Source organism: Diadema setosum, chromosome 13 (assembly GCF_964275005.1).
Source record: "Diadema setosum chromosome 13, eeDiaSeto1, whole genome shotgun sequence".
NCBI lineage: Eukaryota > Metazoa > Echinodermata > Echinoidea > Diadematoida > Diadematidae > Diadema > Diadema setosum.
In genome coordinates, this window is record NC_092697.1 from 25,405,586 (window position 1) to 25,428,722 (window position 23,137).

At 41.6% G+C, this 23,137-nt stretch overlaps 2 protein-coding genes across 2 annotated transcripts; both read left to right on the forward strand.

The window, feature by feature from the left end:
- The first annotated feature begins 6,423 nt into the window (after positions 1-6,423).
- LOC140236513 (uncharacterized) lies at positions 6,424-12,012 on the forward strand. Its single transcript, XM_072316436.1, has 3 exons — positions 6,424-6,994; positions 7,754-8,779; positions 11,204-12,012. The coding sequence occupies exons 1-3, from the start codon at positions 6,424-6,426 to the stop codon at positions 12,010-12,012; spliced, it is 2,406 nt and encodes an 801-aa protein (XP_072172537.1).
- Positions 12,013-15,152: 3,140 nt separating this feature from the next.
- On the forward strand, positions 15,153-16,154 carry LOC140236514 (uncharacterized). Its single transcript, XM_072316437.1, has one exon. It carries the CDS (start codon positions 15,153-15,155, stop codon positions 16,152-16,154), a length of 1,002 nt encoding a protein of 333 aa, XP_072172538.1.
- Positions 16,155-23,137: the final 6,983 nt, after the last annotated feature.

Below are 23,137 nucleotides of genomic sequence, written 5' to 3' on the forward strand. Positions count from 1 at the left end.
ATATTGAATACTACACTGTAAAAACATCGGTGTTAGATTTAACACCACGGGTGTTAAATCTAACACCGATCAAACTTCAATAAAGGACCACACCCACGGGTGTTGAAAATGCACTGTGATGGTGTTGAAAAGTGTTCACCTGACACTTCGTGGTGTTAATTTGACACTGTACCTGGTGTTATTTTGACACTGTACTGGCGTTAATTAAAAAATGACACCACATGGTGTTGATTTGATATTGGTGTTAATATCAATGGTTTATACACCCGTCCAGCTTCAATAAGAGACCACACCAGCTGGTGTTACTGTGATGTAAATTTATTTTCAAATTTTTTCAAAAATCTAGTATTTTAATGTAAAATTCTTGATCGTCTTGTTTAAATTAAAAATCAACAAGAAGTGCAGTTACTAAGAAACTCTTCAAAAAAAGTTTAAAATTTGGAAATGACACCCGGAGGTGTTAATTTAACACCAGAAATGAGCACCGAAAATTTAACACCAGCTCGGTGTTCACTATTTAACACCGGACTTTTTGCAGTGTAGGTGCGAAAATGAATCAAAAAGAATTCAAAATTGGTAGTATTCTGATAACTCCCCGCTTGTCACAAGGGATATCGTATAGATCGCGGCTAGGGGTCCCACAGTAAGTTCACCACCTCGGTATCTCACACTGACAGGAGGAGAAAAAAAAATCTCAATAGGCTCCTCTATAGACCTTTCGCCAACTGGCCAATTTCAGTTAAAAGGGCCGTGACCAAGTAAGCCTAATTATTCCATTGCTAATGTAGAGAATATGTGACACTGCACCTCAAAACAAACAAAAAGTCGCCAGACATGAATTTTTAGTTAAGACCATATTCTGAAAGAGCAGACTTTAAGCTTTAAAATGATGTATAACTCAAATCAAATGGACTCTCCTAACATACCTAAATATTGGAAAGAAAGCACAAACTCAGGAAAAGTGTATAGTGAGAAAAGAGGCTCTGAAGTACAGTGTCTATTTAAGCGCTTAATCTTTACCAAGCCGTACTGGCTGTGCAATGAATGGGACAAAAGACAGGAAGTAAACCACCAGAGTAACAACAATGAAGGGATTATCAGATTAAACTGAAATTAAACATGCCTCATTAACACATTCTGTCCATAATTAATGCCAACTTTCAAAGCAGTAGCACTATCCTTTCAAAAGTTATTGGAGTTGAAAGTGAAGAGTGTGGACAAGGTTTTTCAGAAATGAAAAAGGGATTCTAAAGACACACCTAATCACACTATTCTACCAAAAATGTTCGAGATAAACTGCTAAAGAAACACACTTTCCTGCCCGTTTTATGATACCAAATTTTAGCATAATGTAAAAGAAGACACGCTCTTTCAGAAAATATGAAGAAGTCAAGTTTGGCTAGGTTGACCCATTTCACTTATTTTCAGTCCTCACGCAAAATCAGTGTGTGCGACTTTATGTTCGTTTTGAGGTGCACGGTCACATATAGTTGTAGAGTAACATTAATAGGACTATTATTGCATTCAAACAGTTTTCACAGTATAAGACCCCATATCCCACTTTCACTCAGTGCCATGAATAAGAGGCACAAAACTTAATTTTTGCATATAATCCCCTGTATCGCAAAGTATTTGACTTTGGTGAAATAAGATGAATAAAATAGGTCTGTTTAGTTTTAGAGGCGAACTCTATACAGGAAGTCGAACAAAAATTCCCGTCATTGAGCCCATTGAGTGTACGGTTGGGAAACACAATACTATCAGTAATTGATACAGTACGCCAACTAGATCCTGGGAAAAAAGTCTAGCAACACTCCGAGGGTCTTCCCCTCTGTGCAAAAGATGAGTCAACTTTTCGTTATCACTAGCAATCGATTGAATCCACAGGAAACTAAACACAAATCGAGGACATGATCAACTATATAGTGTTTACTCTTTTACATCAGTCTTCTTTTCTATATATCAGATTCTATTCATGCACGGGTCTAGGGCAGTTACCCCCTGGGCAATTACACTGGGCCCTAATTCCCCAGGCCCTAATCCTAATCCTAACCTAACCTAACCTAACCCTAATCCTAATCCTAACCCTAACCCAAACTCCTAACACTAAACCTAACCCTAACCCCAATCTTAACTCTTACCTTACCACTCACCATTATTCAGCCGGGGGGGGGGGGGGGGGGGGGGGGAGGTATTGCCCGGATACGCGTCACGCCAATAATGTCAACATGAATTCAATCCCAAGAAGAGTATGTGGTCTTTCGTCCTCAAGAAGAATAGCCTGTCCACACCAACTCTTTCACAGCAATTCATGATGTGACCATGTGATCAGTTATGATGTAATTTTGTTAACTAGAAACAAACCCGCCATTCGCCAATAGCCCCTTGTCAATAACAACTATCCATAATAATAATAAAAATGAATTTATGTAAGAAGAAGGAGAGACTGATATATCAAACCGATCACTGGGCCTGGGCCTATACAAGTTCCCTTCCTACTGTATATTGAAGCAGGGAGGTGCTCACTTCCCTGATAGAAGAAGGCAATTACATTATAACTGATCTGATGGTCACAGCATAAATTGCTATGAAAGAGTGGGTGTGGACAGGCTGAGACGCTCCCAACAGCCCAACGCCTCCTTTCGGCTAAACCGCTAATGACGGGCTCTGGACAAGAGGCGAACGCGTGACGACGATACCCGCACAGTCAGTAAAACAACCATGACGGCTTCCTATTGTAGACGTATAGCTGATGGTAACTTCGGCCCCTTCATCCCCTCCCCCCCCCCCCCCCAAAAAAAAAAAAAAAAAAAAAAACGAAGAAGAAAAAAAGATTTTCTTGTTACATGGTATCAATTTCAGAGACTCCAACCCCAAGCACCTTCTGATCTGGAGATTCTCCCGCCTGAAACTCCTAGCAAACGGGAGACCCAAGTTTATGTGTGCGAAGCACGAAGTTCCTAGGATTATAGATGCTCTCTGGTGCTATCTAAGGCTTATTTTTGCAACATACGATAGCAATAAGTAAGAAATCCTTTCCAACGGGGGGCATTGAGCCAGGGCGGGAGAAATTAAATCTCAAACGGGAGAACGGGAGATTTTGCAGAAATGGGTTTTCGGCGGGAGATCTCCCGTCGAAAACGGGAGAGTTGGAGTCCCTGCAATTTGATATCGATACATAATATACGAATCGTCATTTAACAGATGATTGTCACCTAAGTAATCCTAAAGCTTATTTTCAGCTAACGATCAATCAGGGTACCCGCATGAATATGATATGTAGAGCTTTTTTTCTTTACTACCTCTCTGTTAGAGTGTATCCTAAAAAAAAAAAAATATCTTTGTCATTTCCAAATGTCATTTACACCCAAAGTGATGCAAGAGGTTCTCAAAAATTATGGTCATGTTACGTATTTAAAGGGGAAATCCGATACAAAAGTTAATCAAAAGAGAGAATAAAATCTTACAAGCACAAGAGTGAAATTTAATTTGAGCAAAATCGGACAAAATTAAAGAATTTATGAAATTGTGAAGGTTCGTCAATTTTCAAGAAAAAAAAAGTCCTTTAACAGTCAATATGAATATGTAAATAGTGAATAAACGATCGCTCTGTCATCCCCTCACAATAATCGTATTTGCCATTTGCATGACAGTTTTTAAATAAAATCATGATATTCCCTAGTTTTTTATTTGAGTATATGAATATAAGAACGACCCAAGTCCATGGAAGATCATTTCGAGTAAACTAAAAAAAGCTTCATATCTTTTTTATTTGTCCAATAATATTCTATTCAACTGTGATGGGATGGCAACATTGTATATACAAATTAGAACATATATTATTATGACAATTAACATTTACATTAATTGTGGAGAGGCCATTTTGTGTCGTGGACTTGGGTCGTTCTTTGATTCATATGGACTTGGGTCGTTCTTTGATTCATATACATGATATTCTGCTATAGAGATGGGAGAAGAATGAGAGAGGGCGCTATTATATGAGTGTAAGAATGACCCAAGTCCTTCATTCTTGCATTAATATAAGATTTAACTCATTCATTTCAGGCACTTCCGGGGGTAATTAGGATTTATCATTTACACACAAGATGAGTCCATGCATAAGCTACAATTCCCCATGTCAAACTAAATTTGGCCAAAAATTGGACTTGGGTCGTTCTTATATTCATATACTCATTTGTTTCTTCACTGTTTGTTTGTCAAACGCCATTGTGGCTCATAGCAGTAAAATCCTTACATGAATATAACTTATGATTATTTTGTGGATAGTCCGCTGGGAATAACATTATTAAGTTTTAACAGTTTGCGAACAGAAAATTTGAGTTTTCCCCCACATTTTTTTTATTCATTTGTTATTATTATTATTATTGCTTTTTTTTTGGGGGGGGGGAGTAAACGATCAATGGAAGATTATGAGGTAAGAGCATCATCAGCTAACTCATTATTTTGCATACGATTATTTACAACTGTATGGGAACTGTTTCGCAGAAATTAGCGAAACTTCAATATGTCATAACTTACCTATTTTTCCGATTTTGTTCATTCTTTTATGTTGTGCTTGAAAGACTACTCTTTATCAGTCTATTATACCTTATAACTGACGGGAATTCCCTTTCAAAGTAACCATTCTTTCACTGACTTTTAATCTTTAAATCTTTTCCGCCCTTCCCCACACTTATTCCTTTATTGTTTCCAGTTAAGTGAGCAGAACATAATTAAGTTTCAGTGGCAAATTTCTCTTTTTTCCCCCATGTCTTTCTTTTAGCTGCTGTCACTGCAGCCACCTGCAGTGATATTGTACATGCAAATTCAACCTTATTGCTTGATGCATTTAACGAAACTCCTGGTAAATAGACTAGTAAATTCAATTAAACTCCTGTAAAAGTAGTCTAGCATAGTTTGCAAAACCAGCGTCTTGGACTTGACCCTTGTTAGGAATCACTGACCACGACCATGAATAGACCCCCTCCTTCATGCTTCTTTGTTCCCTTGCCCCCTCTTTTGTGTGCATGGCCAAGAGTGTTGCCATGAAGTGTAAACATACAATGTATATGTAACAGTATATAGCTATATACCAAGAAAGCCAAGTTAGCTGGGCATTAGTTGTTGTGTTAACAGTGAAGTCAGGACATGTTTCGTGTGTGTTAGCAGTGGCTTTCGTTGGATCGCAGAGGCCCAATTCGGTAAGAATAACATTTGATATGTTATTTAATACTTTTAGATTATAGTAAAACATGTGTATTTCGATATAACCTTTTAGTAGGGATTGTAACACGAAATGATACAGTTAATTTATATTTGAAACTTCGTTTATGTTTAGAAAGCTAAACATACTTGAATTATTACATCGTATGCATGGTTGATACATGTACTTCTATACTGTCATTAAAGACCTTTGATTATTCAGTTAAGTTATTACGAATGATTTGAAGTACATAGTTTTTCAGTTAAAGAGTTAGAGAATGTAATTAGACATTGATTGTGAATGTTTTAGTGTAGCTTTGTTATGTTTTAACAACACTATCGTATATATTCACATTAGTTATAAACCTAAATGCTGAGTTAAGGTCTTATTAGGACCGACTGGCATTCTCACACAAAATGTCTTATTGATAAATCATTTCACATTTTTGTTAGTGATGTGAGGTTATATATTTGCTGTTTAAGGACATAAAACAGACAGGAATATATTTTATTGCTAGTGGTTTTCGTCATCACAAATTTAGTTCTTACTTGTGTCAGTGGAGAAACAATTTAATAGGACGGTTGCTTCTCTTAATGTGAGAATATTATTCTCCTTTTACAAGATTAGATATATCCAGTGGATTGTTAAGGTTAGTTTTGCTGACGTGTATAAGTTGTGGTTGTTCGTCTGGGTTTATGGTATTTGTTGTTTTAACATGATTTTAAGTATCGTTTGAATGGGAAGTTAGTAGTAGTAGCAGTGTCAATTATATATCGATAGTGTATGTAGTGTGCATAGTGTCGGTTAGTTCACAGGTTGTGATTTGTAAATGTAAATATTTCGTTATACATGTACAAGATGACTTATTTTCTGTATTTCTTTATGTTATCTTTACAGATCGTTATCTCAAATTCGCCTCAAATTCGCCTCAAATTCGCCTCATCTCAAATGCACCTCATATTCGCCTCGTGGATATTTTTGCAACTGAATAAAACATATGTTTGTTGGACTTTAGTTGTTTGTGCACCGAGTGATTTGTGAATAACGACGATCAAGCCGTGTGTGCGAACTGAAACTCCTCCGTTATCTAGTTGATGCGGAGGCAGCCACAATAACGATCGAATAGTTTATTGCTAACAACGACTGGATCGTACTATGCCTGAGAACATCATTGCGTGATTTCATCGTATCACGGAGACCCAAGTCAGCTAGGTGTCAACATGGCAGAAGCTGGGAATTCGCCCGTCACACCCGCCAAGGATCACGCTCCAGCGTCGTCGGAGTGCTCCCGAAAGAGCCGTAAGGCCGGCAGTGTTGCCAGTTCGAGGAGATCGAGGTTGGTAAAAAGTGAGCGGTTAGCTGAGGTATTCCAAGCTGAATTAGAACTAATGGACCAGGAGGACAAATTGCAGCTGTTAAAAGCCGAGCACGAGCTGCAGTTAAAAAAAGCGGAAATGAATTTGAAGCGTCTTGCCCTACAGAAAGAACATAAAGCAAAACTAGCTGAGTTAGCCGAGGATTCCGAGTCGCAATCTGTGGAGCTGGATCTTCCAAAAGAAGAAAAGGAGGACTCAATCAAGCGATTTCTTGATTCACAGGAGGCTTCATCATATCAAAACAACACACCTCCGCAACCGAAGGGTGACGTTATTCCTCAAAATACACTCAATGGCTTGGGGAAATTCGCAGAGTCACTCTCGGAAGTAGCAAGGGCTATCGCATCACAAAACACAAATGCCCAACAAGTTGCTGTGTTGAGCCAGTTGCCTCCAATCGACCTGCCCATTTTTAGCGGAGATCCACTTCTCTATCCGCTATGGAAAAACGCCTTCTTCAGCCTGGTCGACAGCAAGCAAATTTCACACTCCACCAAGCTGCATTACCTAAACAAGTCTGTGTCTGGACCCCCTAAAGAAGTTGTGCAGCATTATCTCCTCCTTGGTACTGAAGACGCGTACAACAAAGCCTGTATGGTGCTCGCAGATCGTTATGGCAGCCCAAGCGTGGTGGCTGCTGCATTCCTGAAGAAACTGAACTCCTGGCCTAGGATCAGCGACCGCGATTCATCCGGCTTGCGGAAATTTGGTGATTTCTTGGACCAAGTTGGTGCAGCAAAACTGAGCATCCCGGCGCTGGGTATCTTGGACTTTCCCCAGGAGAATGTGAAAATGTTGGAAAAGCTGCCGTGGTACATGGAGCGCCAATGGAGGGAGGAGATCACCCGATGGCAGCGGCATGGGTATGGTAGCTACCCAACATTCAGCAGGTTTGCTGAGTTCGTTAAAGACGCAGCTTTCAAAGCCAACATCCCTGAACTTGAATGCCTCCGGAAAAGTGACCCGAAACCATACCAACCGACAGCTGCGGGAGGCAAACGGATCTCAAGCAAAACATTTTCGACAGCAGCATCGGAGCACAATCAGAAGGGTGATTATTCGTCATGCCCCTTCTGTAAGAAGGATCACCATCTCGACGATTGCTCTGCCTTCCTGAAGAAACCCTACTTCGCACGCAGGCGATTCTTCTTTCAGAAGAGGTTGTGCATGGGCTGCGGAGCATCGGACGAACATCAATCGAAGGACTGCCCCGAGAAGCGAACATGCAAGGAGTGTGCTGCTTCCCACCCTTCATGCCTCCATCGACCAGCAGCGACATCCGAGGCATCGTCAAAGTGTACAAGTGTTTGTACACTTCCAGACCAAAATGGACAAGAACACTGTATGATCGTGCCTGTGTGGGTGCGTCACAAAGATAATCCTGAAAGCGAGGTCCTCCAGTACGCAATATTAGACGACCAGTCTAATGTTGGATTCGTCGCAGAAGGACTGTGCAACCAGCTGGATGTGAAGGGGCCGGAGACGGACCTGCACCTGACAACGATGCACAATACGTCTGTCATCAAAAGTGTGAAGGTGTCTGATCTGCAGGTCTTGGACTTTAACAGGGAGCAAATAATCGACCTACCTCCCATGTACACAAGGGATGTGGTTCCTGCCAGTAGGTCACAAATTCCCAAGACCGATGTAGCAAAGGAGTGGCCACACTTGGAGTCGGTAGCCCACAAACTGATGCCGTACAACAGGAGTTTGGAGGTTTCCTTACTGATTGGAAACAACTGTCCGCGTGCAATCAGACCGCGTGAAGTTGTAGCAGGAGGAGAGGATGACCCCTATGGTATGAGAACAGCGTTGGGCTGGGGTATCGTTGGAAGGATCTGCAAAACCTTGCGAGATGAAGAGGAAGCTGTATGTCACAGAATCCAGGTCCACGATGCATACTCGCACTTTGTCCGTCCCAGCAAGGCTAAGGAAGTTTTCAGCCCACAGACCATCCTCAACGCACTCGAAAGAGACTTTAACGACACAGAAAAGGGACAGGCTCCATTTTCTGTGAATGAGAGGAAGTTCGTCGACACGCTTGAGCAGGGGATCATGAAGCTCGATGATGGTCACTATGAGATGCCACTACCTCTGAAGTCACAGCACGCATCCCCTCCTTACAATAAGCCACTCGCACAGAAAAGGTGGAATCAGCTCAATGCGAGATTCAAGAAAAACCCCAAGTTCCTCGCGGACTATCAAAACTTCATGGATGACGTCATCGACAACTATGCAGAGAGAGTCCCGGTGAATGATCTGCAACTTCGTGAACGAGTCAACTACATACCTCACACTGGGGTATACCACCCAAGGAAGCCGGACAAAATCAGGGTCGTGTTTGACTGTTCAGCTGTGTACCAAGGGGTGTCCCTGAACGACCACCTGCTGCAAGGTCCCAACTTGATGAACAATTTGCTGGGTGTACTTTGCAGGTTTCGGAAGGAGCCAGTGGCAGTTGCGGTGGATGTAAAAAGTATGTTCCATCAATTCTTTGTAGCACCAGGTGACAGGGATTTGCTGAGGTTCCTGTGGTGGGAAGATGGAAATCCAAACAAGCCGGTCGTGGAGTATCGCATGAAGGTTCACTTGTTCGGTGCTGTCAGTTCTCCAGGTGTCGCGAACTTTGGACTGAAACGAGCTGCAGACGACGGTGAGGCTGAACATGGTACAGCAGCTGCAGATTTCATAAGGAGGGACTTCTACGTCGACGATGGGCTCAGATCGGAGCCAACTACCGAGTCTGCAGTACGTTTGCTGAAGAACAGCCAGGAAATCTGTGCGAAAGCTGGACTGAAGCTCCACAAAGTCATGTCTAACGATCGTGAGGTTCTGAAGAGCTTTCCTGAGGAGGACAGGGCCAAGGAGGTACAAGGACTTGACCTGGATAAAGACCCCTTGTCTATCGAGCGAGTCCTCGGAGTCGTGTGGCGAGCAGAGAGTGATGTGTTCAACTTCGTCGTGGAGCTGAAAGAAAGACCTTTCACCCGAAGGGGTGCCCTCTCAACTGTAGGTGCATTCTACGACCCTTGCGGATTCCTTGGTCCAGTCATGCTGAGGGGAAAGCAAGTTCTGCAGGAGTTATGCAGGAGGAAACTGGACTGGGACACACAGATGCCAGTTGACCTACGTGTTCGATGGGAGGAGTGGCTTGAAGACATCCACGAGTTGGAGCACTTTCAGATCCCACGATGCTTCAAACCAATGGACTTTGGAAATGTACAACAAGTGGAGCTGCATCATTTTTCTGATGCAAGCCAAGATGGTTATGGTCAGTGTACCTATGTCAGGCTCGTCAATGAGGACAACAAGGCTCACTGTGCTTTCGTAATCGGCAAGTCTAGAGTGACCCCTCTACGTCAGGTCACCATTCCAAGACTGGAACTAGCGGCAGCTACTGTGTCGGCTCGAGTCAGCGCCTTTCTTCGAGAAGAGCTTGGATACTCTGACTGTAAGGAGTACTTCTGGACTGACAGCAAAGTAGTACTTGGCTATGTACGGAATGAAGCGAAACGTTTTCATGTCTTCGTGGCCAACAGAGTGCAGCTCATTCGAGATCTGACCAACCCTGAGGGCTGGTTTTATGTCGGTACCGGTTCAAATCCTGCAGATGATGCATCGCGTGGTCTTTCGGCAAAGGAGCTCGTCCAGAACAGCCGTTGGTTGAGGGGGCCAGAGTTTCTGTGGAGAGATGGCATCTTCGAAGCCGAGACTACAGAAACGGACCAACTGGACGAGAGTGATCCTGAAGTGAGAAGAGCGTCAACAATGGCAACGCATGTAGATGGATCATCTCGAGCACACCCTAACCACTTTGACAGTAGCAGGCTGATGAGCTTCTCAAGATGGTACCATGCCAAGAAGGCTGTTGCACGATGTCTGCAACTGAAGGACAAGCTAAAACAGAGAAAGGTAAAGAGAAGTGCGGAGAAAGGAGAAAATTGCGCACTTCAACCGCTGTCAGTGTCTGCACTAGTCGAAGCTGAAAAAATCATACTCAGAAGCGTCCAGCAAGAGTACTTTGCAGAAGAACTGAAAATTCTGGAACAACTGGGTGCCACACAAGAACAATGTGACAGAAACACAGCCCGATCGAGGAAGACACGGATGAAGCAGACTAGCAGCATCCATCGTTTGGACCCCTTCCTAGGTTCTGATGGGCTGATTCGAGTTGGTGGACGCATCGATCGTGCCAATATGCCACAGGAAGTTAAGCACCCAATCATCCTGCCATCTTCATGCCATGTTACCAGGCTGGTAATTCAGCACTATCATGAAAGGCTGCAGCACATGGGTAGGGGCATAACTCACAATGAAATCCGACAGAGTGGCTACTGGATACTAGGTGGATCGTCAGCTGTGTCCCAGTGCATTTCATCATGTGTGGAATGTAGACGAAGAAGAGGAACTCCCCAGCAGCCAAAGATGGCAGAGCTCCCGGCAGATCGACTGGAACCAGCGCCACCGTTCTCGTATTCTGCTGTAGACTACTTCGGCCCATTTCTCATCAAGGAGAAACGCAGTCAGGTGAAGCGATATGGGGTGATATTCACCTGTATGTCTAGCAGGAGCGTACATATCGAGATGGCCAATAGCTTGAGCGGAAGTTCGTTCATCAATGCACTCAGACGGTTCCTGAATCGGCGAGGTGATGTACGCCAGCTGAGATCCGACCAGGGGACGACATTCATCGGAGCCCGAAGCGAGTTGCGAGAGGCCCTGTCTGAGATGGACCAGACAAAGGTACAGGAATACCTTTTGTCTAATGGAAGTGACTGGATACCATTCGAGTTGAATGTGCCTCATGCCTCTCATATGGGTGGTGTCTGGGAGCGGCAGATACAGACTGTCCGTCGGGTCTTGGAACCACTGCTCAAGTCAGTCGGCTGTCAGCTCGACGATGAAGCCTTCAGAACGTTCCTTACTGAGGCTGAAGCCATCATCAACTCCAGACCACTTACGACTACAAATCTCAATGACCCTGGTGCGCCTGAACCTCTCACTCCCAACCACATCCTGCTGATGAAGAGCAAGGTAGCTCTTCCTCCACCAGGCATCTTCCAGAGAGAAGATGTGTACTCACGAAAATGGTGGCGGCGGGTTCAGTATGCTGCTAATGAATTCTGGACGAGATGGAAGAAGGAGTACTTGCAGAGTCTGCAGTCTCGTCAGAAGTGGATCCATCCTGGCCGTAACCTAGCAGTGGGAGATGTGGTCATCTCAAAGGAGACTGAGGACGAAGTTCGATGTAGGTGGCCCCTAGCTCGTGTGACAGCTGTATACCCCAGCAAGGATGGCTTCGTCAGGAAGGTGCGCATTCTGATGGCGGACAAGCTGCTCGACAGCGAAGGGAAGAGACAACGCCCACCGTCAGAGTACGACAGACCTGTCAACAAACTCGTTCTTCTTCTCCCCTCCGAAGAGGCCGAATAATCGAAGCTAACGCAGAAGACCGGTTGGATTCCCCCTCAAGGAGCCTTTGATACTTGCGACTTGAAAGTAGATTTTATTATCGCATCGTAGAAAGTTTGCCTTTAATTTTCTTTGAATGGTAACGTATTCGTAATCGTATCCCGTAAGGTAATATATTATTGGTAAATGGATCATTCCATTTAAAGGAGCCATGTCACTGCAGCCACCTGCAGTGATATTGTACATGCAAATTCAACCTTATTGCTTGATGCATTTAACGAAACTCCTGGTAAATAGACTAGTAAATTCAATTAAACTCCTGTAAAAGTAGTCTAGCATAGTTTGCAAAACCAGCGTCTTGGACTTGACCCTTGTTAGGAATCACTGACCACGACCATGAATAGACCCCCTCCTTCATGCTTCTTTGTTCCCTTGCCCCCTCTTTTGTGTGCATGGCCAAGAGTGTTGCCATGAAGTGTAAACATACAATGTATATGTAACAGTATATAGCTATATACCAAGAAAGCCAAGTTAGCTGGGCATTAGTTGTTGTGTTAACAGTGAAGTCAGGACATGTTTCGTGTGTGTTAGCAGTGGCTTTCGTTGGATCGCAGAGGCCCAATTCGGTAAGAATAACATTTGATATGTTATTTAATACTTTTAGATTATAGTAAAACATGTGTATTTCGATATAACCTTTTAGTAGGGATTGTAACACGAAATGATACAGTTAATTTATATTTGAAACTTCGTTTATGTTTAGAAAGCTAAACATACTTGAATTATTACATCGTATGCATGGTTGATACATGTACTTCTATACTGTCATTAAAGACCTTTGATTATTCAGTTAAGTTATTACGAATGATTTGAAGTACATAGTTTTTCAGTTAAAGAGTTAGAGAATGTAATTAGACATTGATTGTGAATGTTTTAGTGTAGCTTTGTTATGTTTTAACAACACTATCGTATATATTCACATTAGTTATAAACCTAAATGCTGAGTTAAGGTCTTATTAGGACCGACTGGCATTCTCACACAAAATGTCTTATTGATAAATCATTTCACATTTTTGTTAGTGATGTGAGGTTATATATTTGCTGTTTAAGGACATAAAACAGACAGGAATATATTTTATTGCTAGTGGTTTTCGTCATCACAAATTTAGTTCTTACTTGTGTCAGTGGAGAAACAATTTAATAGGACGGTTGCTTCTCTTAATGTGAGAATATTATTCTCCTTTTACAAGATTAGATATATCCAGTGGATTGTTAAGGTTAGTTTTGCTGACGTGTATAAGTTGTGGTTGTTCGTCTGGGTTTATGGTATTTGTTGTTTTAACATGATTTTAAGTATCGTTTGAATGGGAAGTTAGTAGTAGTAGCAGTGTCAATTATATATCGATAGTGTATGTAGTGTGCATAGTGTCGGTTAGTTCACAGGTTGTGATTTGTAAATGTAAATATTTCGTTATACATGTACAAGATGACTTATTTTCTGTATTTCTTTATGTTATCTTTACAGATCGTTATCTCAAATTCGCCTCAAATTCGCCTCAAATTCGCCTCATCTCAAATGCACCTCATATTCGCCTCGTGGATATTTTTGCAACTGAATAAAACATATGTTTGTTGGACTTTAGTTGTTTGTGCACCGAGTGATTTGTGAATAACGACGATCAAGCCGTGTGTGCGAACTGAAACTCCTCCGTTATCTAGTTGATGCGGAGGCAGCCACAGCTGCCATCAACAATGTATCAAGCATGCACTTGCTTCAGATGGCAGACTCCTAAAGTTCTTCCTCTTAAACCGGAAATGTTGACAAGGGAGTATTCTTTTATTTCAATGTATACGTTAGAAATAAAAGTTATCAAGATCATTTTACATGCATGTGCTGAAAGTTATTAGTTGTCTATACACATATTATCATTATTTGAAAACAAAATTATTGAATGTATTCTTAGTTTATGTATGATTTTCCTTGAAAGTGCAAATATTTAATCAACTTGAACTAAACCTCACGATATAAAACATCCTTACACACACACACACACACACACACACGTACACACACACACACACACAAACCAGACGTACACATGTATATCGTGCATCATTACACTTTACACTCCTGCTGCGATATATTATCAAGGACCTACTAAGTATCTGACAAACATCTAGACAAGTTACATACATTATGTTCACACATATACACATGCGTCTCTAAAATAATATTCCGTGGCTTTAATGGGGTTAACAATAATAATGATATAATAATAATAATAATAATAATAATAATAATAATAATAATAATAATAACAATTAACATTATCATTATTAGTAGTAGTAGTAGTGGCATTATTATTATCATTATCATTATAATACCATATACATAGGCCTATATATATTTATACATATATATATTTGGATATACAGTATATATATGTATGGATATGTATGTATACATCTATGGATAAAGATGATAATGACTGTACGTGATAGTACATGCCTTTCTTATTTCAGATGAATTTTAGCGTTCATTTCCAAGATTATGCACGGATTCATTAATCAGAAATGAAGTTCGAGACAAGCCGAATGTTACGTGATATACGACTTCAGTCAGACAGACATGGGGGGCATTTCATGAAGCATTTTTGCCCGACAACTTGTCGGACAAATTTGCTCTAAGCCAATCAGATGCAAGGATTCAAGTAGTTTTTAACAGTTTGTCGGACGAAATGTCTGACAAAAAGCTTCATGAAATGCCCCCATGGTCTCGATTAATACACTATCGAAATCTGTAATACTAGTATGCGAGAACTTTCTCCTGCGTAGGCTGCATTCAATAGGGCCTACGTACCCACGCACGACTAGCGTTCGAAAAGATCCTTTAGTCTGCTTGTCTAATGACCTTTGTCACAAAAAGGATCAATGTCCAAACAGACGGATGGAAATACTATGATACATCATCGGCATATTTAGCTTGGTAAGTTGCATAGTATATTACTCGTTCTATTCATATAATGGTGCCTCGTAACCTCGTTTATAATGGTGCCTCGTTAATTTTGAACACATAGACAGCGGCCAACAGAATTCATGTAGAATTCCAGGATCGGCGATTGTGAAAAATATAATGTAATGTACTTTTAGTCGGTTAGGAGATGGCATTGTCCTATGTTGGGTTGAACGTCGGAGGAATAGTATTTCAGACGTCTAGTACTACTTTAAATAGTCAACCTGAAAACTTCTTCACTTCTCTACTAAGTGGACAATTTGAAAGCGCTAAAGACGAAGCTGGAAATTTCCTGATCGATCGTGACGGGCAGATTTTCCGTCATGTTCTAAATTACATGAGAAATGGCAAACTCGTCCTGCCCGAAAGATTCGACGAACTCGCTCTGCTTGATCAAGAGGCAGATTTCTTCCAACTCGGTTCTCTGAAAGCTGACATCAAAGCTCTGAGAGAGGCCACGCTCGCAGAAAGTGTCACTCTGAACGTTGGCGGCAGGATTTATCAGACGACGAGAAGCGTCCTGTCTCGGGAACCAGGGTCTGTCTTCCGCAAGATTATTGATGGTCATCCTCCCTCTCATCATGGTCAATACTTTATAGACGGAGACCAATCTCTTTTTGTCCACATCTTGCGGTATCTTCGATTCGGATACCTCCAATTACTATCTCCCCCTTTCACGGAAATGGATTTAAATCTGCTGGAAGCTGAAGCGAAGTCGATGGAGATGGATGGTCTTCTGGCACACGTATTTATATTTCGAATGCTACATATAAGACATAGCAGTTTAGGCAGAGGCGTGGCTATGTTTAGTACAGACGATCAGTTCGTTTTCTACTCCAATGACAACGTGATTTTGGCGGCCCTGTCTCATTTTGGCAGACGTGCAATGGCAGTAGAAAGTATTAAATGTGCCTGGGAAAGCGTGTACGTGGTTGCACTTCATTTGGATTCGACAAAAATAGAAAGACAGGTATACATGCAGGAATTCCGTCAGAGTGTTCTATGCCCTGCCAATGGAGATGAAATGGTTGACGTGTTATCTTCACTAATGGGTAGACCATTTATTCGTAAAGCATATGCCACAACCTGCTTTGCCGTGTTTGGCTGGAGTGGTGACATAGTTGGGAAGTTCCTGAGAGAGATTATGTAGCAGGGAACATCTGATCAATTAACGACAGTCACTGACAGTGATTAATGATGACTGCATTCCGTTCACACACGCCTAGTTGTTACATCCTCAAAGAAGTATTGTCCGAGGCGGCGTATATAACCCGCATGCATTATAAACATTGAATTGTGCATACATATATATATATATATATATGTTTGTTGGGGTTTTTTTTTCAGTTTGAAATCGCTACTGATATTGTGTTGGGCATTGTGTTCTTTCCGGCAGGGGTTGTTCTGATGCGATTGGACTTCGAACCCATAACCTTTATCCCACGAAGGATGTAACGGAGCAAGTTTAAATCGTCGTTGCCGCATATTAAGTACCTTGTATACAGTGGCGTATCTAGGGAAAACGGCGCCCGGGGCAAGCACGAAAATTGCGCCCCTAATTTCTGAAAAGGTGTTCAACCCCAACCCCATCCCGGTAGGGACTTTAAACAAAGTCCACATGATGCTTTCTCAAGCACTTAAAAGGGATCTTTTGAGGGTGATTTAAATGTAATGAATTGTGATAGATTTTGGCGAGCGAGCGCAGCGAACGAGCCGAAAATTTTTGTATTTCAGCTTACAAAACATGGAATTCTTGTCATTTTTTACTTAACAAATCTTACAATTCTAATCAAGATATAGTGACAGCCTTATAGATATCGATTTATACCAAAAAACTGAGGACTTTAAAAAATACTTTAAATTAGTGCGCGCGAGTGAGCTGAAATTTGTAAATGTCCTCGTCATCATCACGTATTGTTCATATCTTTTTTTATATAAATTTTGGCGAGCGAGCGCAGCGAGCGAGTCGAAAAATTTTGTATTTCAGCTTACAAAACATGGAATTCTTGTCATTTTTTGCTTATTAAATCTCACAATTATAGTGACGACCTTATAGATAACGATTTATAAAAACAAACTGAGGACTTGAAAATATACTCTAAATTAGTACGAGCGAGTGAGCCGAAATTTGTATATTTCTGCGTCATCATTACGTTTTTTTCTTATCTTTTTTGATTTTTTTTTGCGCCCCCCCCCCCTCCCCCGTATGTTCGAAACCGTTGGCGTCCTCTTTTGATCCAATCGGTGATCGCTTCAGAACGAATGAAATTGCAGTCGCTGCTCCTTGTAACATTTTTCCTGGTAAATATAAAATGACATGAGTGAACACAATCGACATTATCATTTTGTCCGCGTCATCGTCACGTTTTGTTCTTATCTTCTTCTCTTTTTTATACAAATTTTGGCGAGCGAGCGCAGCGAGCGAGCCGAAAATTTTTGTATTTCAGCTTACAAATCATGAAACTCTTGTCATTTTTTACTTATTAAATCTTACAATTCTAATCAAGATATAGTGACGGCCTTATAGATAACGATTTATACCAACAAACTGAGGACTTGAAAAAATACTCTAAATTAGTACGAGCAAGTGAGCCGAAATTTGTATATTTCCGCGTCATCATTGCATTTCGTTCTTATCTTGTTTGATTTGTTGTTGTTTTTTGCGCCCCCCCCCCCGTATGTTCGAAACCGTTGACGCCCTCTTTTGATCCAATTGGCGATCGCTTCAGAACGAATGAAATTGCAGCCGCTGCTCCGTGAAACATTTTGCCTGCTAAATATAAAATGACATGTGTGAACACAATAGACACTGTCATTTTGTCATCATCACGTTCTGTTCTTACCTTCTTTTTCATATATATTTTGGCGAGCGAGCGCAGCGAGCGAGCCGAAAATTGTTGTATTTCAGCTCACAGAACATGGAATTTTTGTGTGAACACAATAAACATTGTCATTTTGTCCGCGTCATCATCATGTTTTGTTTTTATCTTGTTTGATTTGGTTTTGCTGCCCCCCCCCCCCCACCATTCTCCCTCCCCCTTCCGGGCGAGTTTTTGTTTTCTTCTTCTTCTTCTTCTTCTTTTCTTTTTTTTTCTTCTTCTTCTTCGTTTTTTTTTTTTCGTTTTTTTTTTTGCGCCCCCAAGGAGTGGCGCCCGGGGCACGTGCCCCCCTTGCCCCCCCCCCCCCCTAGATACGCCACTGCTTGTATAGCGTATAGGACTTTATTATAGGCCGCCTCGTGATCAGCTCATTATTTGCCTTTAATTTCGATACACACTCGTTTAATAACCGGTGGTTTGGTTCTATATCTGTGTTTCCTTTCCTTTTACACAGTATAGGCCTACAGTAACATAAATGATATTGACAGGGGTCTACGAAGAATATGCAGAGTAGAAGACACAGAATTAAATCAAGACATGCAAGAACTGTCAATAACCCGTCCGTGAAATCATATTCAGTGATCAATGTTTAATAACACTGTCTCCAGTAATATTGCATAATAATATTAATGTAGAGAAGAACTAGGCCTATGTCACAAATACAATGTACACGCACCAATAATTCTAGATGACTTATATTTGTGCCTGAGTTTGTGTTTGTATGTATGTAATTTTTCGATTTTTTTTTCTTTTCAATCATCTTTACGCCTTTCTATGTCCTTATGTTGTTATGTTCATATTTCCTGGCGATTTTTGAACTGTACTGATTACAGTCAAGGTAAAAATAGGGCATGTATTCCTCAATTGAAGAAGTTCCATTTGCACCAGAGATCCAAATTTGTAGATAAAGACAGTACGTTATACGGTGTGGGTTTTTTTTCTGCCCAAGCTCCTGAACACTGGTGACAAGAAGAGCATCGCTTCTCTTCAGTCAACTTACTCTATTCAATCAGCTATCTCTTTTTTGTCACTTTATTTGTTTTCTGTCTTCTGTTGTCTTCCTAGGCCAAATGATGTTGAGAATATTCCGAAGTTCCAGTTGTTTATTTGTATCTGTATTCATTGTTCCTTCAATTTCTAATAAGGGAGAATATTGTAAAACAAACAAACACACAAACCAATAAAAACTCACCAGATCGATGCCGCTGTCCTATAGACAAACTGCCTATCGATAACGGTCTTCTTCTACATGACATTGTTTTACGTCTTATGCCTATTTCTACTGAGTACTCCTGTTTATATTTTGATTAGAAAATGGTTGATTCTGCCATGATGATTTTATCTGTACAGGTGGAAAAATAAAACAAACTGAAACTGATATGAATGTCTGTCTGTGGCCTTATGTCACAAAGTCGAGAGTCAACAGACATAATGATACACCACCGGCATGCTGCTTATCATTCCCTAAATAGTCTTTACGATTGATAAGTGAGTAGTATAGCGTACCTCATTCATATAAAACGGTGCCTCATTGATATTTTGAACACGGCATTAACAGCTCATGATTTCAGCATTGACGATTGCCAAATATTTCATGGTTACGAGATGGCAATGTCGTATGTGGGGTTAAACGTTGGGGGAGTAGTCTTTCGGAAGTCTAGGACCACTCTAAGTAGTCAGGCCGAAAAATTTTTTCACTCCTCTATTGGAGTGGTCAATTTGAAAGCGCCAAGGATGAAGATGGAAATTTCCTGATCGATTGTGACGGGCAGATTTTCCGTCATATTCTGAACTACATGAGAAGAGGCAAACTCGTCCTGCCCGAAAGATTCGACGAACTCGCGCTGCTTGAGCAAGAGGCAGATTTCTTCCAACTCGGTTCTCTAAAAGCTGACATCCACACTCTGAGAGAGGCCTCGCTGGCAGAAAGTGTCAGTCTGAACGTTGACGGCAAGATTTATCAGACGACAAGAAGCGTCCTGTCTCGGGAAACAAGGTCTGCCTTCGGCAAGATTATTGACGGCCATCCTCCTCCTCATCATGGTCGATACTTCATAGACGGAGACCAGTCTCTTTTCGTCCACATCTTGCGGTATCTTCGATTTGGACATCTTCAGCTGTCCTCATACTTCACGGAGATGGAGTTAAATCTGCTGGAAGCTGAAGTGAAATCTATGGAGATGGATGTTCTTTTGGCCCACATTTTGATATTTCAATTCATACGTAAACGTGGACGAGATATTGGCGAAGGCGTGGCTATGTTTGCGACAGACGACCAGTTTCTCTTCTACTCTAATAAGAACAGAGTTTTGGCGGACGTACCTGTCTCATTTCGGCCAACAGGCCGTGTCCGAAGTAAGTGTGAAATTGGTGTCATGGGGAGACGTGTACATGTTTGGACTTCATTCGGATTCTGTAAAGGTTAAAAGACAGGTACAGAGATTCGGGCAGAATGTACCATGTCCTACCAGGGGGGATGAAATGGTCGCCCTGTTAACCAGAAAGATGGGTGAACCCGTCATTCGTACAGAATATGCTGCAACATGCTTTGTCGTGTTTGGTTGAAGTCGCGATGACAGTAACAGGAAGTGTTTGAGAGAGATGGTATAGCAGGGAATATCTTGTCAAATCAAAGACAGTGATCAATCACGATGATTGCACACAGTGCACAAACGTCTTGTTACGTCCAAAAGGCTCCATGGAGTTCCATTGACTCACTGGTTAAGAAAAGCTTAGAAAGCTGACAAATGAAACTGATTCTTCAAGTATGATTCTGTTTTAATTCATATTTAGTGATGAGGGGAAGGGCTTTGTATAAAGATATAATAATTTTTATTTTTGTTTCATCAATTTTTGCGTAACTTTTATGCGCGCGCCCATGTCTGTATACCATGCAGTAGGCCTATATGCACCGCTCATCATTTAGAATAAGAGATGGCGAAAAGAATCGTTACCACCATTTAAGACACATCTTCATTAGAGAAGGAAGGACGGGTGATTTGGCTCAGACGGTAGCGTGTCTATACCTCTAGAATCGAACTACCTGGGCTCGACTCCGAGGTCTCACCTAGCTTTTTCTGTCCCCTCCGTTGAGGCAAAACACTCTGTCTCAGGAGAGGAGATTAAAGGGATGGTACAGTATTGGTGGAGATGAGAATTGGGCTTTTAACTTTTTTTGCGAGATACCAAAAAACACTTATTATATAGTACAGAACTATTATAAAAGGAATTCAGGGTGTATTTGATGAAAATTGGGTTTGGAATGACTGAAACGTCCAAAAACAAAGTAAAACAAGGTGATCGTAATAAAGTGTGGGTCCCAGACTCTATTAGAATTACTTTTTTTTTTTATATCTCATCAATTTTAAAAACAATTATCAAATAAACGTTGAATTCCTCATAGAATTACATTCTCTTTCATATTTCATAAAAGGTTTCTCATTATCTCACCAAAAAAAAAAAAAAAAAACGAATGTTAGAAACCTGAAATTAGATCTCAACCAAAACTGTACGATCCCTTTAAGTGGAAGTCCCGTTTAGCCATGACTCACGCACGTAACCCCCCCCCCCCCAACTTTGATTGATTGTGATTCTAGTCTAGCTAATTCCAGTCTTTCCCCGATAACACATGAATCGACTGTCTTCTTAGTATGTAAGAGGCAGCTCCAGCGTGGCAATGCTTCAAATATTTTGAATCGTGGCATCAAACATGAGATAAAAGGGAATGAGACTGTCGTGACTCAGTCTATTAAACCTCCTCAAAATCTTCCCAAAAAGAAACTGTGTACAGCAGCTTTAATACACCTTTGTTATCAAAATTATTTTGTGTACTTGCACTCATACAAAAGCGGATTTTACGATTGTTTGGACGCACATGCATAATAACATTGGACGTTGAACCGCATAAGCTTTACCCAACGCAGTATACTACAGAGCGAGTTTATTATAAATTCTGTAATTGCATAGTACTATACTTTGTAGACCTGCATCCATGATTAGATCATTGCTTGTACTTTCTAATGATCCATATTCCTTCAGTATTCAAATTGGTTTGGTTTATTAAGGTTTTATGTATCAGTCATAAAATGATTATCATTAATTTTACGGTCTTCTTTATCTTTGAGCTTATATTGCTGTATCCGCCAGAAGGCCCTGTAATAGCCCTTTAGCATAGCCAGGCACTCATTATTGTCCCCGCCGAACGAGTTCGAGCAGGGGACTATGACCCCGTTTACAGTGCGAGGCTCGGCCGCGGCTGAGCCGCGGCCGAGCCCAGCCCCGCTTCAGTGTAAACGCGCAAAAGGCCAAATGCGAGGCCAAAATTGGCCTCGCATTTGGCCTCGCTCTGGAGGTGGTCTCGGCCGCGGCCGAGCCGCGGCCGAGCCCGGCCTCTTCTTGGTGTAAACGCAAACTGGGCCAAATGCGCGGCCAATTGCGCGGCCAATTTTAGTCTGGCTTCCAAACCCTCTGCCTGTATCTTTCGCTATTCAGGATATTAACCCCCTCAACGTGGGGAACTAGTATAGTTTAAGGTGGTTTTGTCCTGCAAAGGATTTTTTCCTTCGGTAAAGGCCTTTGCCCGAACGGCGACTTGGTCGCCACGGAATTCATTTGGCAAAGGGTCTGAAAACCAGACAATACCAAATTGCGTTTGTTTACAAGCAGAGCGCCACTACGACAAAATATTGAAAGGTTTGAATCAAAAGCGCGGCCGAGCCCAGCAGTGTAAACGGACAAAATTGCGAGGCTCGGCCGCGCAATTGAGGCCGGACTCGGCCGCGGCCGAGCCGCGGCCGAGCCCGGCCCCGCACTGTAAACGGGGTCTATGAAACGGGCTCCGTACGTGTGTGTGTCCGTCTGTCCGTCCGTCCGTCTGTCTGTCTGTCTGTGCGTCCGTGTGTGATCAAAATGTTAAATTTGCTACTTCTCTGTCATTTATGAGCCAATTTTGATTCTGTTTTCTTTATATGATAGCACTACATGGGAGCTTTGAAACTTCTACACAGAATTTCAGTCGTGACCTTTGACCTTGACCTTTGACCTATATTGTACATTTTGCTTCAAAATGCTACTTCTTCGCCATTTCTAACCCGATTTCGATTCCGTTTGCTTTATGTGATGGCACTAGGTGAGGGCTTCAAAACTTCTACACAGAATTTTGACCTTTGACTTCTTTGACCTTTGACCTTGATTTTTGACCTATATTGTACATTGGCTACAAAATGCTACTCCTTCGCCATTTCTAACCCGATTT